The 16,985-nt window shown below is 32.6% G+C and overlaps 1 protein-coding gene across 2 annotated transcripts; it reads right to left on the bottom strand.

Annotated features, from left to right (window-relative positions):
* Window positions 1–31: 31 nt before the first annotated feature.
* LOC105256599 (vacuolar protein sorting-associated protein 13C) lies at window positions 32–16,952 on the bottom strand. Of its 2 annotated transcripts, none has more exons than XM_011266675.3 (50): window positions 16,622–16,952; window positions 16,214–16,321; window positions 15,953–16,079; window positions 15,597–15,759; window positions 15,307–15,515; window positions 15,027–15,201; window positions 14,412–14,899; window positions 14,054–14,275; window positions 13,841–13,953; window positions 13,555–13,763; window positions 13,197–13,481; window positions 12,841–13,137; window positions 12,596–12,728; window positions 12,287–12,517; window positions 12,071–12,210; window positions 11,901–11,998; window positions 11,612–11,811; window positions 11,337–11,516; window positions 11,073–11,262; window positions 10,846–11,006; window positions 10,373–10,759; window positions 10,136–10,302; window positions 9,797–10,055; window positions 9,583–9,649; window positions 9,140–9,471; window positions 8,886–9,024; window positions 8,500–8,789; window positions 8,218–8,389; window positions 7,912–8,103; window positions 7,346–7,825; window positions 7,117–7,271; window positions 6,837–7,039; window positions 6,425–6,764; window positions 6,120–6,332; window positions 5,563–6,039; window positions 5,172–5,441; window positions 4,614–4,970; window positions 4,340–4,528; window positions 3,905–4,039; window positions 3,692–3,843; window positions 2,817–2,985; window positions 2,541–2,728; window positions 2,280–2,466; window positions 2,080–2,202; window positions 1,652–1,769; window positions 1,391–1,514; window positions 1,242–1,308; window positions 1,031–1,176; window positions 760–886; window positions 32–303 (listed from the first exon to the last, which is right to left on the bottom strand). In XM_011266675.3, exons 1-50 carry the CDS (start codon window positions 16,760–16,762, stop codon window positions 169–171), a joined length of 10,230 nt encoding a protein of 3,409 aa, XP_011264977.2. In that variant the 5' UTR covers window positions 16,763–16,952; the 3' UTR covers window positions 32–168. The 2 variants fall into 2 exon arrangements, with proteins under 2 accessions (XP_011264977.2, XP_011264978.2); XM_011266676.3 differs by having other exon boundaries at window positions 7,927–8,103.
* Window positions 16,953–16,985: the final 33 nt, after the last annotated feature.

Raw genomic sequence — 16,985 nt, 5'->3', positions numbered from 1 at the left:
GGGCATTAGAGAAAGAGAAAGAGAGACATCGTTTTTCTTTTTCTTTGCATTCATCATATATAGACCTTTTATTACGCCAAACTAAATATGTAAATACACTGATCTCTTCATCCTTTGTTCCTTGCTCTTGATTTTCTCAACGGCTTCGTCAACGCATTAGAGTTTCTCTCACTTGGAACAAATGCTGCTTTCCATATTCAGGATCATTACGCTGTTGATTTTACGACACAGCCATTCCAGAATATCCGCGGCTTTGCTCTCCACGTACCAGTCTACCATTGACGATGACGTCTCTTCCTCTTCCTGCGCGTGTAACATTTAATGTAATTTTTAATCATGTGTTCAACGCTTTGTCGATCGAGTAATATTAGAATGTTAGCCTTGATATAATGATTTTGATTCTTTTTATTATATCATTCCTATTTATTTCATGTGATTCAGACAAAACGTTTTTCGTTAAAAGATAACTTTAATTATTTTTACACCGAAAAATTATCAATGACTGATTTCAAAAAGAAATCGACCACTACTTTATGATGTTATTCAATTGCTCGCCACTGTTGAGCATTCTATTGTTAATTTTTAAAAAATCGAGAAACTGAATTACCATTATTTTTTAACAATTAATTTTCGTTAAACCTGAATATTTCATTCTTTAAAAAGGCATGTTCGAATGTATCAAATCATTGTCTCTTTTTCACGATTGTAATATTTTAGTAATATGAATTAAATATATGTCGCATCGGACGTACAAATTACCTCTGTTACATGTAAAATGAGTTTATTTTTAGCGACAGTTGGCGGTGACAGCAATTGATTAGTTTCTAAAGTCCATTTCACGTTCCATGATCCCCAAGCATTTCCCTTCTCGATATAATGTATTCGCCTAAAAATTCATCCAGAATTGATTTTCCAGGACATGTTCTTACATTTCACAAAAGAATTAATATAGCTTTATATTCTTAAAATCTTTTAGCTGTCAAATACGCGAGCATTGAGAAATGCGACTTTTTATAATTGCCATACTTACTGCAAGGATACTAGTGTAATATATTTTCCATCATTGTAGAGCGTAGCGTGTCCCCAATAAGAATCATTCTGAACGCAATGGCCTTTACTTATAACGTTCAGTAAGTACACTCCCTTTGCTTTGTGCGTCGAAAACAACTCCACACCCTACATAAGGATACAATTAACGATATAAAGGATATTACACTTGAAACATGATGGACGGTACTTACGAAATGTGGATTGATATATCGTGGCAATCGCACTCTGGATACAAAATTATGTCCTACTTCCTGTGCTCTGTAAAATGAGCAATTCGCTTTTAAAATAAACTATGATCTTATGATGCACGGAAGAAAGAAAATAGTATTAACGTTGATACCTTTTTATTATGTCTGGTATTACTTTCGAATGAGTTTTTAAACAAGAGCTTTCTGTGTTAAAAAACACGGATATTTTTTTCCCCAATGTTTTGAAGAAATATCTCAACTCTTCTCGATAAATGCCTGCCACATTTTTAATAAGATTTAATAAACGTGCCGAGAGATGAAAATAAAATAATAACGTTCGAATTAATATTACATGCACAATTATATACGATTTCAATTTATGTCGACTCTTGTTCATATTATAATTTACTCACTATTTGTTGACGTGGTAATCAAGCCGGCGGTTTCCAAATCGATTTCTGTAGCGAATGAATGATCGACTAGAAATACTAAAGGCGGTACATCCGGATTCTGATAATTCACATCCTTTATCTGGAACGAAACACGAATATGTATTATTTCCTATATTTTCATACTATAAGATATTTCCCGTATAATCAATGAATTTCAATTATATAAATATGTGAAGATAAATAAGGACCAACTTGGAGTTTTGTTTTTTAAGCAAATAATTTAATTTTAATTGGATGTGTGCTTGACAGAGACGAAAAGTTTAATCGTGTCATATTTTAAAAACTGCCACATATTAAATTTCCTATCAAAGATTCGGAGAAATATCCACTGATTAAACAATCATTATGTACATATAACAGAATATGTTTAGCTTTACAGTTTTATTTACCTTAAAATGAGATGCATGGCTATCTAAAATCGATGCTTGTATACCATCAGGCGTAGCATATCCCAGTTCACATGCCACTTCATATGCCAATCTCTCCGCAGCTTCGTCACCGCATAGCAGTAACTGCAAATTTTCCGCCTGATTAGCACATTTCAATATAGAAACAAAAAAAGAGAATCTTATTCGTTTTATACACTTACTGAATCTGGCTCGCAAAAGTTGCTTCCTGGCGATTTAAAGTTGTAGCCATACTGATTTCCCAAAACGGTAACTAATCGCACCAATACGTGAAACTGTTCCATAATCTGCGCTACATAAGTTCGCAAAAGGTGCGAGAAAAATTGCTTCTTATTGACCACGATGAAATTCTTTTGATAACTGGGCAATCTAAACAATGGGAGTAATATAATACTTGTTCTATTGTACATTTGCATCATTACAATTCAAAGTTAATCACTCACCTGAATTCAGCCTCCCTTTCAAATGCGCCCTTTTCCGCGTAATCAAAAATGAATCGAAGAATATTGCGATAATCGAGCATGATGCTGAAATTACGCGCGTTAGATCCGTCTGTATTGGCCAATAATCTCAGGCGCAATGCCATGGGAGAAATATATATCTGCTCTATTAAATCTGTTTTCTTATTGTTCTGCAATTTTATATACGCAAATCGGTCAAATCCCTGCTTGTTCTTTGTATATATGCATAAATTAATATGATAGCTTGTATGATCATACGTTACTAATTTTGTGAAACGAAGGAACGCGCATATTGGACACGTCTCTCCTGAGTTTGGCGGCAATTGAGTGTTTGGTTTCCGGGTTCTTGGGTATTAGATTAATCAAGGAGCAGAGAAAAGTCTCTTCTAAATTTAAATTAAATTCCCTGACGATGACACATATACCTCTAAAAAAATATCATTTGAAAATTAATATACTAGCTACTTATCGTAAATAATAACATTATATAATAATATAGTAATTAATAAAACAATAATATATAATTTATAATATAATAAAATGTTATATAGTTATTATATAGTTAATATATAATGTATAATAATATTATATAATATTAATATATTAACATAATAATATATTAATATAATACTATATTAATACAGGATGTCCGCAAAACCATCCGCAGTATTTCGGGAAGTGATTCGGGACCCAAAAAGAAATTTAAAAAACTACATAAACATAGATCCGTAAATAAGTCATTTCCGTGTTATAATCACTTTTATATTTAAAAAATTGGTATTTATAGTCTGCTTGGCATCCCTCTTTTTAAAATTTCTTTTAAATTTTTAATTTTTAAATTTAAATTTTACATTTAAAAATTTAAATTTAAAAAAAAATGTTAAAAAGAGGGATGCTAAGCGATCTATAAATTACTTTTAACAAAAGTAGCTATAACTCGGAAATGATTATTTCCGGACCTATATTTATATAGCTTTTTTTCCTTCTTTTTGGATCTCAAATCACTTCCGGAAGTACTGCGGGCGATTTTTCGGATACCCTGTATAATATTTATAATAGATTACACAATATTATGTTATTAATATTATTATTTATATTATAATTAATATATTATTTATGTACGCAAGCTGTACTTGTAAATAGTGTTCTTCAATTTGCGTTGCTTCAGATATGAGAATTCTAAGCAGTGTTTCATTCTGCGGCTTCCAGCGTAATTCACAAAAGTCTTTTGCAAATTGGAATATAGAACCACCGGAAAGACAGCTTCACTCAGTTGATTGTCGATCTGTGCAAGATAGATAAGAAAAGTTATTATCGCGAATTGTAATTATAAATATAATTAATACCTGTATCCTATGAATGTATCCTTGCAGATAACAAAGCGTGGTGGATTCCCTGCAATGAAACCAGATACCTGGCGAATATGTCCTTCGTAGCTTGCCAAAAAATGGTTTGGTCATCTGCATTTTTGTCAAGTCAACCTGAAATATTTGAAAAAGAATATTTTAAAGATTCATTTATTTATGCAATACATCACAATTACAGCAAATACATGCAAATATATTAATGATTTTTGTATAATAAACATACCAATGAAACATACTTTATATTCAATACTCTACACATTTTTAATTTTTATAGCTAGAAATGTCGTATTTATTAATAAATCTAATGTTCTAATCAGTTATATTTTATAAAATAAAACTAAATAAAATCAAGAGCAAAAGTGGTGATATTCATAAACATTTACAATTTAAGAGATTACGTTAGGCAAATCGTACATCAATAAAATTCTCCAACTGCGCCGTTTTTGCGGAATTCGTATACTTGTTTTCCAGCCAAGCGCTCAATTCTAACGATAAGCTCCTCCATCGTTTGCTGAAGTAAAGCTCCCAATGCGCGGCGGAATCGATCACACTGGCGTACAGTAATTCCCGTCTAGTATTGTGAAGATTGGATTCCTGTACAACCTGTATGGGAAAAAAAGTCAATCGATTTTCAGTTTATCACAGCTGAACGATTTATGCAAAATCGCCTTAATATGTCTTTACTTACAATGCTAACTCCGATAGCCGCGATCGACAGAAATATTTCCCTTTTGCTCGCCTCAGGATCGATGATGCTTTTCGCCTTCAAATACACACTTTCGTGCTGCGTAAACAATAATACACGTTGCTCACCTTCCATGTAACTCACCCAGTAAACCTCCGTTTCATCTTGTCGCGCGTGTTCCAACACTTGCGGCTTTGTGTCGGATTCTGTATTAGGAGAAGAATGAGCAATACTTGCGCTCGTATCTTCTGACCACGACTTTGCATTTGCTAGTGATTTGGGAGCGACTTGGGAGGAATGAGACGCGCTGTCACGCCGTTCGACGGTTACGAAAGTTACAGTTTCGTGCCCACAGCCATCCTATAACAAACTAAATATTAGTGTCAAGTAATCAATCCTTAAAATAAATTGAAATTAAATTTAAATTGTGAAGATTAATCATGAATTTTGATCATTGCATTAATAATAAAAATTGGAAATGTATTTCAAAGAAGATAAAAAATCTTGTCAAAAATATAAGTATATAATGTAAATTAAGAACAGACAATTTTCTTTCTTTACCGTCTCGAGTTCCGCTCGATAGCCAAGTGCATTATTGTTATAAACATTCCAAATCAGTTCTCTGGTCTGAGTAGGATCATCCCAAGTATATAATAGACTTTGAAACGGTTTGAGCAGAGCGACTTGACCTAAACCGATTTGATTCAGTTTCAGAAATAGTTTATCGCAGAGATTATCTACTCGTACGGGTATATCATTGGCGATATATCTTCGAAATGTTATGCGATATGGGGCATTCATGCCACCTTCGATCTCTATGCATAACGCTGACTACAAGATAAGAAATTTTATTATCAAATTTCTTCAAGTAAAAGTATCGTAAAATAAATAAAATACTGTACAAGATCCATTCGATTAATTGTTACAACTAATATGTACTCGCGTGTCTTACCCCGTTATCCATTCTCAGCACAGTCTTGCCCACGTATGTGATATCGAAATGTTGCGAGACCAGCTGACTGTTTCTCCATTTTATCCTCATTTTCATAGACTCGGTGACAGGCCAGAATGACATCTCTTGCCCTGGTAAAAGATCATTCCAGAGATCGGCCTCTTCATTTTCTTCCATGAATCTTAGAGCCTTTTTGGTTTTGTTGCAGATGAAAAAGTATGGTAGAAATGTTATAATTTTCGTGAAAATTGGTGATAAGCGGGAACTTTCTATCTCCGTTAAGATCTGATACTTTCGTCCGCGTTCGATATCTCGACATACAATCAACGACATTGAGGTGAGTCCATCCAATCCAAATGGCATCGACCACTCAGATTGATGGGCTCTCAATCGTATCATGCTCTTTTTATTATTCTTTTGGGAGAATACCATCAATTCCTCTTCTGGCATCTCATAAGTTATATGAGAATGGCAATCCTAAAGAAGAAGGACGAAAAATGATAATAATATAAAAATCATAATTTATTATTATGAAAATCAAACTGTTTAACTTATACCTGGATAAATAACGGTAAGCCAGACTTATTTATCATCCAATACTGCGACTGTATAACGATGTTCCAGCTAGAAATTTTGCCCAGTTCTAAGCACAGCAAAAAGGGTTTCGTCAATTCCGATTCGTTATCTGTAGACATCAATATAAACTTTCGTTCTAAATTCATATTCAGTTTTACCGCGCCCATCCAAGATGTACCCAAGTAGTTATGTATCTATACATAAAATTATTAAGAGGTGAGGTATAATTAAACGACGTAGAGTTTGCAATATTTGCATAGCCGACTTTTTTCAAAATTCTACGCACCTTAAAAATAAACTGCACATTACTGCTATGATTCAGAGAATGCATGTTTATTTTTTCCCCGGGTTCGATTTTCACTTCGTAATTAATGCTAGGTATACCGACATCAATGACGAAGGGCAGTTGATTATTAAAAATTATTGGTGGTATAATATCTATCAAATAATTCGGCACTTGGCAGCCCGAGGGACGAGTTGTTAATGAGACTTCCATGCATATCGCCCTGACACAGAATACATTACAGTTAATGTCGCCCTTCGTTTTGCAGTATACGTCTTTAAATGCATTTGCTGTACCCCTCAAGTCTTTCCAATAAATTCCTTCTTCGCTGACTTGATATTTTCTATATAAATAATATATTTATTAGTAACAGAAAACAACTTTTACAACTGATCTGATCTGCGATTCTACTTACTCTAGATACGCAGGAAGAACATGAATCGGACAATGATAAGCGATATATAGAGGAACATTATAAGTCGCATCAGGTTCAATGATCGCCATTCTTATATTATGATCAAACGGATTTGTAACTTCACCGGTAGGTGTTAAACCCAGTTTGTCCACCACCGCTTTCTTGTAATAAAGTCCAAGTGCGTACGATGTTTCGTTTCGAAACTAAAAGATATTTTTCAATTGGTGGAAAACAATGAAAGATGATGAACGTGAAACATGTATAAAATGGATTACATTACCTGTAATGGAGATCTCACGCAAATCGTACGATGTAGATAACTGTTTATTGTCGCCTCTATCACCAGATAATAGCGGACATCGTGTCTTACAGGACGAAGCGATATGAGATTGCGTGTTTCCTTTTTAGGACAATACACCAATACGTCCTCGAAACCTGCGTATAGATTAAAAATGCGATTATTAACATATTTATTTGATATTTTTCATATAATGAAGCGAGTAAGATACCTTCGAAAATGACACGAAGAAGCTCGCCAGTTATAGTTTTATAAATTTGAACTGGCGAGTAAACAGGAAAAGTTTTACATTCCGATACGAGTGCGACTTCTTTATCGATCCATCGGGGACTCGTGAGATCCCCTTGGGTTTCATTTTCCGGACTGCTAGGCACACTGGTCGGCGAATTTCCATCGTGTGCAAAATTATGCGCGGCCAGAACACGCGTAACACTGTTTCCGTCTACTTGTTCTTGAACAAGCAGTTCCACTCGACTTGCGTGACCTATATCATTCAGCACAGTCAATTCTCGTGTATTGGCTGGTACGAACGGGATTCCACCCTTAACTCGTGCAAATGCGTTTGACATCGCATTCCATGTCGCGATCATGTTTTCTGTTATAGTAATGTTGATTTTATCCTCCGAATATAGAATAATATGCGGCGCGAATAGATTTATTTTCCCTGATGCACGTGGTATGGCGGAATTAACTGCATGCAAAATTAAAACATTAATATTTTTTCATGTGTGAGATTTTTTCATACATGTGTGATGTACTCTTTGAATTTACACATACAAGATTCATAGTTACAATCTAGCGTTAATTCCTCCAGTTCCTCATCCTCATTTGTACTCGAATCATCGGAATCACTTTCTTCGTCATCACTGTTATTATTAAATAGATAATTGGAAATTTTTGTTAATTTCGTATCGCTCTCGTCATCATCCGTATCAGATTCATCCTCGTATGTGATGTAAGTTTCAGGCTCTGTTTATTTAAAAAAATAAATAGAATACTAATAAATTCATGTATTATTTATAAATGTATCATATATCATGTATAAATTCACGTATTAAACAATAATCATATGAATAATTTCACCTTTTTTCGTAGACGAGATCATATCAGCATCAGGTCCAATAAATATCATATCTGTTACATCCTGTTCATTACACTTTATATCTTTCTTTTTTGCCTTTACCGAATCTTGCTTTATGCAGTGACAACAATCTGTCCAATGGGAATTAATCATATTTGCTTCACCTCGATATGTCTGAAAAAATTATCATCAATAATAATATGAAACTATATAATAGATAATTAAAAAATAATAATATAAATATAAATAAATAAATGTGTAATAAAATCGATAATTTTTGCAACCTTGATCATGAATTCCCATGGTTTATAGTTTACATCGTCCTTTGTGCAGAGTTCTATGAATGGCTCCCAATTCTGATAAGCTCTATTATAACAGAATGCATGAAGTTTTATATTGGATTCGAGATGGAAATTATTGTGCCAATCATCGATGGTAACGGTAACAACAGTCTCCATTTTCATTACTGGAAATCTTCCTACAGAATACTCCATTTCCAATAATAAACACATTAGTACAGGTCTCAAATTGAATATTACATGATCATTATGGTGATGATACAATGCCGAATCGCCTAATAATAAGATAAAAATAAAAATGCAAATTATTTAGATAAATATGATAATAAAATTTAAATAAAACAATCTACATTGTATTGCAAGATATTTACCTTCATCAGTTTTTTTATATGGTATACTAGAAACTTTTTTCGGTGCCCAGAGATTATTATACACGTTGGCACTCTGATTGCTATTGTCATCCATTTTCGGGCTAATGCTGTTCAAAAAAGTCGACGCTTCACTCAATATCTAGAATACAGATATTAACAATATGCGATAATAATTAAATAATTCAATTGCAGTTTATAGATATTAGGTATATTCCATAAATTAGAGACTCTCAGCTCAAGTCATGATTACTTACATCGAAAAAAGTATGGATCACTTCTGCCGATAGTTGTATATTAATACTATTTACAGCAACGACGATTTCCTCATTACCGGTTGACAATTCTTTCTTCTTAGAAATTTCTACATCGCAAGGATGTAGTAACCAATATGGGGACTCGTAATTTCCCTGTCCTTTGGTCTTGGCATTGACATTAGTCAGGGTGCAGACTATTGAAGAGGAACAACCATGTCTGCTGCTTTCAATGAACACTTCTGTCTGCATTCGAATCACGTGCGTATTATTCTTCTCCAAGTCACCGAATAGAAAAATATCCGGCTTCTGTATTCTAATTGAAATAGAAGTACCTAAACAAATTAGAATTATTTTATTTTCATGTAAAGTAATATGAAAAATATCACATATATGTTTAAAAACAAAAGAAAGAGTCATCTTTGTGTACAATCTGCATAAACTACCTGGTTGCTCCTTAAAATATTGGGAGCGACTTATTTTGTCAGTTTCTGCATTTATAGCATTCCGGTTCTTGATTTAAATCAAATATATTAATGGAATTAATATAATTTAACAAATACATTTTCGAGAAGATGTACAATTTTTGAGAGATTTAAAAAATTAATAGACAAATATTCTTAATGAGTACTATTACTGTCCAAATTAATTTATATTTACCATTTGGTTATTATTATCGTATCCATGATTGATGATTCCTTTCTCTATTTGCTCGCCAGGTAAGGAATCCAAAAAGTACCGACCCAAGTGCATTAAGAAAGGTACAGACAGATTAATTCGCACATCCTGAATAAGAACATCGAAACACTTTTCTCTTGCTTGAGTACGACTGTACGTGATATCAACTATAGGAGACATTGACACAGAAATACAAGATTCTAAATTCTTCTCTAAGGATATTGCCGGTGATTGTATTATTCTACAATTGTAAAATGAGATTAATAAAAGATAGTTAACAAAATCTTTCTAAAATCAAAGCTCTCGATTAACAATACCAACTTCTTTTCAACAATCGAGTCCTTGCGAGTGTCTTGCAATAAGCAGCTCTGCAAAGACAATTTCATTTTCACGCTCTTATCACTATAAAAGTCCCAGGTGTTTATAGTTTCTCCAAAACTTAACTTGCACAAACCATGATTTAAGTCACGCACAGGGGAACTCAATACCTGTATGATATAATCAACATTATATACATATAGATAGATCAACATTGATTAATTTAATATTAATATTTACTTCTTCTGTATCCATGAATAAATTCAATTGTAATCCCTCCAAAGTAAGTTTTATATTGACTTCACATAATGCTGTTTCATTATGAGTTAAAAAATCTTCCAGCTTCTTTACCATAACATCATCATCGTGCTTGACATTTTTTTGAGAATCTTGCATTGAAATTCGATCCTCGTTTTCGCCGACCTTCTTAAGCAATAGTATTTTGGAAATATTATCTTGCCACACTGATATGAGAGACTTGAGATCTCGCTGACTCAAGTTTACATTTATAATGTCGATTGCCCCTTGCACATTAAATAAACCGTACATTTGAAATTCTATAATACTACGATATTCAGTTTTCCTCTTGATATCAAACTGAATTTGTATAGGCTCGATAATGGGTTCCTGAAATTATTTCCATAGGGTATACAATTTTTCTTTAATAAATACTTTTTATTGTAACAAAATTGAAATATTTAATCCAATTTTACCTGCACTTCCAAGTCTCGCGCCAAGGTCATAATTGCTCTAGATATAGTCATAGATTTCAATTTTATCAAAATGTTATCAATTATCAATTGTCCACTATCATTAGTAGTCGTCTTCATCGATTGTCCGCTATTCTTGAAAAAGTTTTCGACCGATAATATGCCTGCAAATAAATTCTATAAAAGAACTATCTCAAGTTGTTATAATTGTCTCGGATTCAATTTTATACCCGTGTCAAAAACCAAGAGACTCGGGGCATCCTTCTTCTGTGGTAGCAGAAAAGTAGGTCCTTGTATATCGATAAAAATATGTAATTTTGTCGCGCTCTTCTTAAACAGCTCGATTCCTCCCACAAATTTATTTTTCAAATAATTTAAGAAGCAAGTGTAGTACGTGGAAGCAAACGGTCTCACAAAATTCTACACAAAGGCAGTTAAAATGTTAAATATCAATAATATCATAATAAAATATAAAGGCAAGAAATTTATCGTACCCGTAAATCGTACAAAATTTTAGAAATGATCACACAATTTATTCTTCCAATGGAAAGCTTGAAGGTACCGTCTGACATCACATCATCCTGATTATTATCAATATCCGAACATTTATATAATCTTGGTGTATGTCTTACATATTTCAGATCAAATACCTTGTCTTCATCAGTCGTTAAAATCTTTGAATAAAATAAGAAATATATATATATATATATATATATATATATATATATATATATATTAAAAAAATATACATATTATTTAGCATAATTACTTTCGAATAAAGCGTGTCATCATTTAAGTCTTCGGCAAGTATACTGCTAAGATGGGCACGCAATACCATTCTCTCGTTTGCATTGTAGATGCAATCATTTTCCAAACCCGAAATCTTAATCTCCATTAAATCTATGTCCTTGTCGCAGAATCGTAATATTAGCGAGCTAAGTCTAGTTGAATAATTGAGTTTAATTGCACCTATAAAAGCATTGTTGTAAGATGCGAAATTAATTGATACTCCCTTTCCATATCCAAAAATGCATATATACTCAAGAATATATTTATACCTGGTGGGATGGGTGGATCTACATTCTGTTGTTCCCGTTTTATAATATTACTGCACATCTTTCTGGAGTACTTGATTAAAAGCGTACCATCACACATACTGAAATAAATCAATTAATATTCCTAAGAATATCTGTCGAAACGATTGTGTTTTCTTGTATGTCTTACTTACGTTTTAAATTTATGCCAATAATCTTTTATTTTCAGTAATGCGGATCTATGAAGATTTATATTAATATTCAATAGATTTATAACCAGTGAACGCTCAATATTTTTAAAATGTGACTTGAAATCCGGACAATTTGATTTAACCTTTAAAACAGAGATAATTAATACACATTTACAAATTAAGGAGCATATATATTATATTTTTTGTAAGATACGATACCTTGCGATACGATACAACGAGAACTTCATAAGATTCGTCGGTGGATATTAATTCCAAATATGATCCGGTAACGCCAGCGTTTGTCTTATCGACCAGAAGAATCGATCCAATGCCGAATTGAACAGCAACACCATATTCCATCATAGCTGTTTCGTAGTACAAGGTATGCAATCTCAAATTCAGATAAGGTTGTTCTCGGTTATCCACCAAATGTTCAAGATTTATGGAGAACTAAATTTCAGAATCCAGATATATTAATGATATGTACACTTAATAAGATATACGAATGCTTGATAAGATTGTACTTGCCTCGCTTATAGCAAATCGAAGTAACAAATTAATGTGATTACACGGAGATATATTATCATCAAATCCAGACAAATTAATCGTTTTAGATAACAGTTCCAAATCTTCTTCACTGACTTCCGAAGAGACAACACTCCTAATAAGAAATTAAAATTATTTATTCCTAATAAGAAATTAAAATTATTTGATCTTAATAGACTTTGACTGATGAGAAAAAAATATACTTTTATAATATATTATCGCATTACCTGTCAAGCTTTGGTACATTATTGGTAACTACTTCTTTAATAACGGGTTTAAAACCATTATGCATCATTATAACAGATGGCAAACACACACCAGATTGTACTTTCATTAATTCTTTTAATGAAGTAAAAGTAATTCTCGATTTTTGTTCAAGAATAGGATTTTTAAAGGTAGTTTTATATTTTTCAACATTATTTTCATATAGCACTAGCAATTTATTCAAAAAGTGTGCCATCAGTTGCAATTTGTTTTCTGATAAATTCAATTTTACGTTTGAAATATGTACATTGAGTTTTGTCCTGTGAAAGTCACATATTAAAAAGAGGAATAAACAAGAGAAATAGCAACAATTTCTTACCGTGGTAATTGACGATATTCCGGTCTAATACTATACGAAAGTGTTGCATTCGCTTGCAGCTTGGGTAACAAATGATACTCCGAATCGTTCCGCTTTCTCGCAGAGCGCCAATCGTCACCCGAATGACAAAATAAAATTTGCGCGCCGGAAAACACCATATTAAGTCTGTCGTAAAGTAATTCTTCCAGTTCCATGAGAGTGGCATCTTCCAGTTGCAAATTCGCTGCTTGAAGTTCATTAGTCAACATCACATTACCGAGATCCAAGACAAGTATATATCCTCCTCTAAGATAAAAAAAAGATGTGTGATATTTTTTGTACGCTTTTTTTCATAATCCTACATACATAGTGACCATACTTTTGAATCGATCCGTGTTCGGGAAATATAATATACGGACTTTTAATATCTATTTTGAAACTAATTCTCAATGTCTGTGAAGTGATGTCGTCCACAAAGTTGAAATATTTTCTTTTGGCATAATCCCACAATCTGTATATTCCGAGAATCGTGCCATAGATGTAATTGGTGTTGAATTTGAAAAAGTTTATAATCTCCACCATGGCAAACTAAATAAGAAATAATGAATGTAAGAGAGAGATTTTGGAATTGCGACCGAAATAAACGCATATAAAAGCGCTATTACATGATGATAAGTCACTTCGATAGCTTCTAGCTTTATAGATACTTCAAAAATAGGATCCATATTTAATCCATTCTTCTCAAAATCTATGGCCAAGAAATAAGTGGACACATTCCCTATCGGTTGCATATAATAATTGCAATTAGTATTTATAATAGTATTTATAATAGTTTATAACATTAATTGCTTAGCAAGATAAATAAATAAGTGTGTTACCTGTCAACACATTATCAACTGTAATTAAAGGAACCAAATCACCGTCGGTTGATATAGCTTCGACAACAAAACTCTCAGCACGAGCAGATATCTTGAAAGCTAGTAATGTAGGCCGTGCCTCGATACTTGTCAGTAATTGTGCGACAGTTACAATCAACATTTCTTTGCCTTTGCTCAAAAGAGTCAGACAACAATTTGCCAAAGTAAAGTTCAATTTGTAATCTACAAACATGAATAAAATAAAAATTCGTGTCAAATATTTGCTTTTAATACAACACAAAATTCTTGTAATAATTTTCTTCATAATATTATATAAAAAAGTAATTAATAATTTTGAGGAAAGTATTTGTGCGCTCACCGATTTGCTTTAGTGTCTTTTCCAATTTTATCTGTAAACCAGATATATTATCCTTCACATCTATCATTGAATTTTGGCTCTCTTCTTTGGTTTCTTCTTTGTTGGATTGAACCATTATATTTTGATCCTTTTTCGATAATATTTCGACATTGACATTTTCTGATGAATTCATTGTTGTAGTTTGGCACTCGCGCTCGATATCCTTATTCTTTAATTCTTGTTTAGCGTGCTCCCTCGCGATCACTATGTTTAATATTGTCAGACTGTCCTCGTATTTTTGCAAATCCAGTTTTAACTCTGTGTCGTTTGGTCGTTGCAAATTTTGAATACACACTTCTTTATAATTTCTATAATTTTTTCTATGTTTGGCTATATGCGGCCAGGTATATGGTTTAATATAGTGATCCAAGATAGAATTATAGGCGTATCTCCACCAAGATGTTGGCTCCTCGTATACACTTTTTTCAGGCCGATATTTAGCATGCGGTCTGCAAATATTACATATAATTATTAATTTTTAATCATATTTTATTAAGGATAGAAAGAGAGAGAGAGAATTGATTAAAAATACATTTAATATTAAAATAAATAGAAGAATTTTAGTAAATTCATTACCTATTAACGATCGCTCGTAACAAAGACTCTTGAATATGGCAAAATGTAGCATATTGTGTTTCAGATAGTTGCATTGCCACATCCTGGAGCACAATGTCGACCAACATACGAGAAGCTTGCATTTCCGTACCTTTGTGTATGATGACTTTGATCTTTGCTGTAAAAGGCTTCAACACTTCAACAAAAAAATGAAATTAAAATCAAGATAAAAGTGGAGAAATAATATTTTTCTTTTTTCATGTACAAGATATTGAAATGAATAAGAAAATGTCAAACATACAAAATTGAAATTCTTGATTTCTCATTCCGAATGTTTGCAGAGATCTATGCATCGCGCTTTTCCATGCCAGAAGATTGGACATGTCCCAATTATCCTGGACATTGATACAGGATTGTGTATCATGATCCATATACACACTGAGTGATTCCGCGCGTATAAGCTGATATACTGTCTGTGAATTTGTAGCACATACTCCAGGCTTCCATTTACTGAAATTTATCATTTCTATTAACAACATTGGACATACATAATCGAAACATGACAATATGTGTCATCAAGTTACTTCTTACTTGTTGGTAGTTGTAATTGATATACTTTGTATACATATACCACAGGCACAGAGAAAGTTTCGCAATATTTTCTCTTCATATCTAATATGTACATTATTTATAGTAATTTGAAAGTTTTTTGTGACTGATGCTAATAGACCATCAAATAGCTGAGGAGGTAGACCTATAAAATGAAAGAAAAATAAATTATACAGAGATAAAACTTTGAGAAAAACACTTTAACGTTTATATTAATAAATGAAAAACTTTGACAAGCATGTAAATTAAATATACCGATATTTCCTAGAAAAAATAGAATAAGCTCAATAAGGCAATTTGTTAATAAATATCTAATCTTGACAAAAATATTTAACTACCTGCTTTAAATAATTCATCTTCCTTGAGATCCTCAAGAATTTTCTTTTTTTCTGCTCTTATCAAACGTTTCTGTATTTCTGGATCATATGGACCAGACAGTGCAGGTACTGCTACTGCATATATATCCTACAGAGAATAAAAATAATTATATATGAAACATACTAAGTTCTTTATTAATATATATACATAATTGTATATGATTTCATATACTATTTCAATATAAAATATTACAACATTATTATATATAAATTTCTTGATACCTCTATGCATATCACAATTGGTTGCGAAAAGAGTCCAGACCATGGTATTTTCAAAATAATTTTTCCTATCAAGCCAATCTCTATTCTAATAGGTAATCCCAGTTGATACTAAAAAATATATAAATATAAAATATATATATATACCTAATATAATTCTATTTTATATAAAATGAGGACAAAATTTTGAGCAAACCTAGATTAACTTAATTAGTAATAGAATTTTGCCTACAGCAAAAATCAAATTTATCAATCCTAATTAAATTTTTCTTCCAATATGTCAAAAGTTAATAATTCTATCATCATAATTTTAAAAAATATTGCAACTTTTATTGAAAAATTAATCGCCGAATAAGTTAATCGAAGTTTAGCTCTGAAAATTTTTTTATTTAACTATTGGAAAAGTCGTACCAGAGCTTCCGGTTTCAACTTGAGATCGGTGAGGCACGTATCCCCGGAGAAAATACCGACGTTGAACTGTTCCGTGTCCAGGTCCTCTACGTACCTACCCAGCAGACGGTTCAAAAATGCCGCTATAGCCCCCTCGAACATCGTAGCTGTCAGGCCCGTTGGCCGTTTTCTATGGGTATATTTCGCGAGTCGAAAGAAGAACGAGATCAGCTGGAGTCGACCTGGCGCCCGGTTGTCACCATCGTCATAACCTCAAGATTGTTGTAAAATAATTCAGTCATGCGCGACGCCACCGCAATCTTTATCGATCTTGAATTTCGTCTCGCCATCAGTATAAGGACGTATTCACATCTTGGCAGTAAAA

This window comes from Camponotus floridanus, unplaced genomic scaffold (assembly GCF_003227725.1).
Source record: "Camponotus floridanus strain SB8 unplaced genomic scaffold, Cflo_v7.5 scaffold24, whole genome shotgun sequence".
NCBI lineage: Eukaryota > Metazoa > Arthropoda > Insecta > Hymenoptera > Formicidae > Camponotus > Camponotus floridanus.
This window is presented reverse-complemented; position numbering and strand designations above follow the sequence as displayed.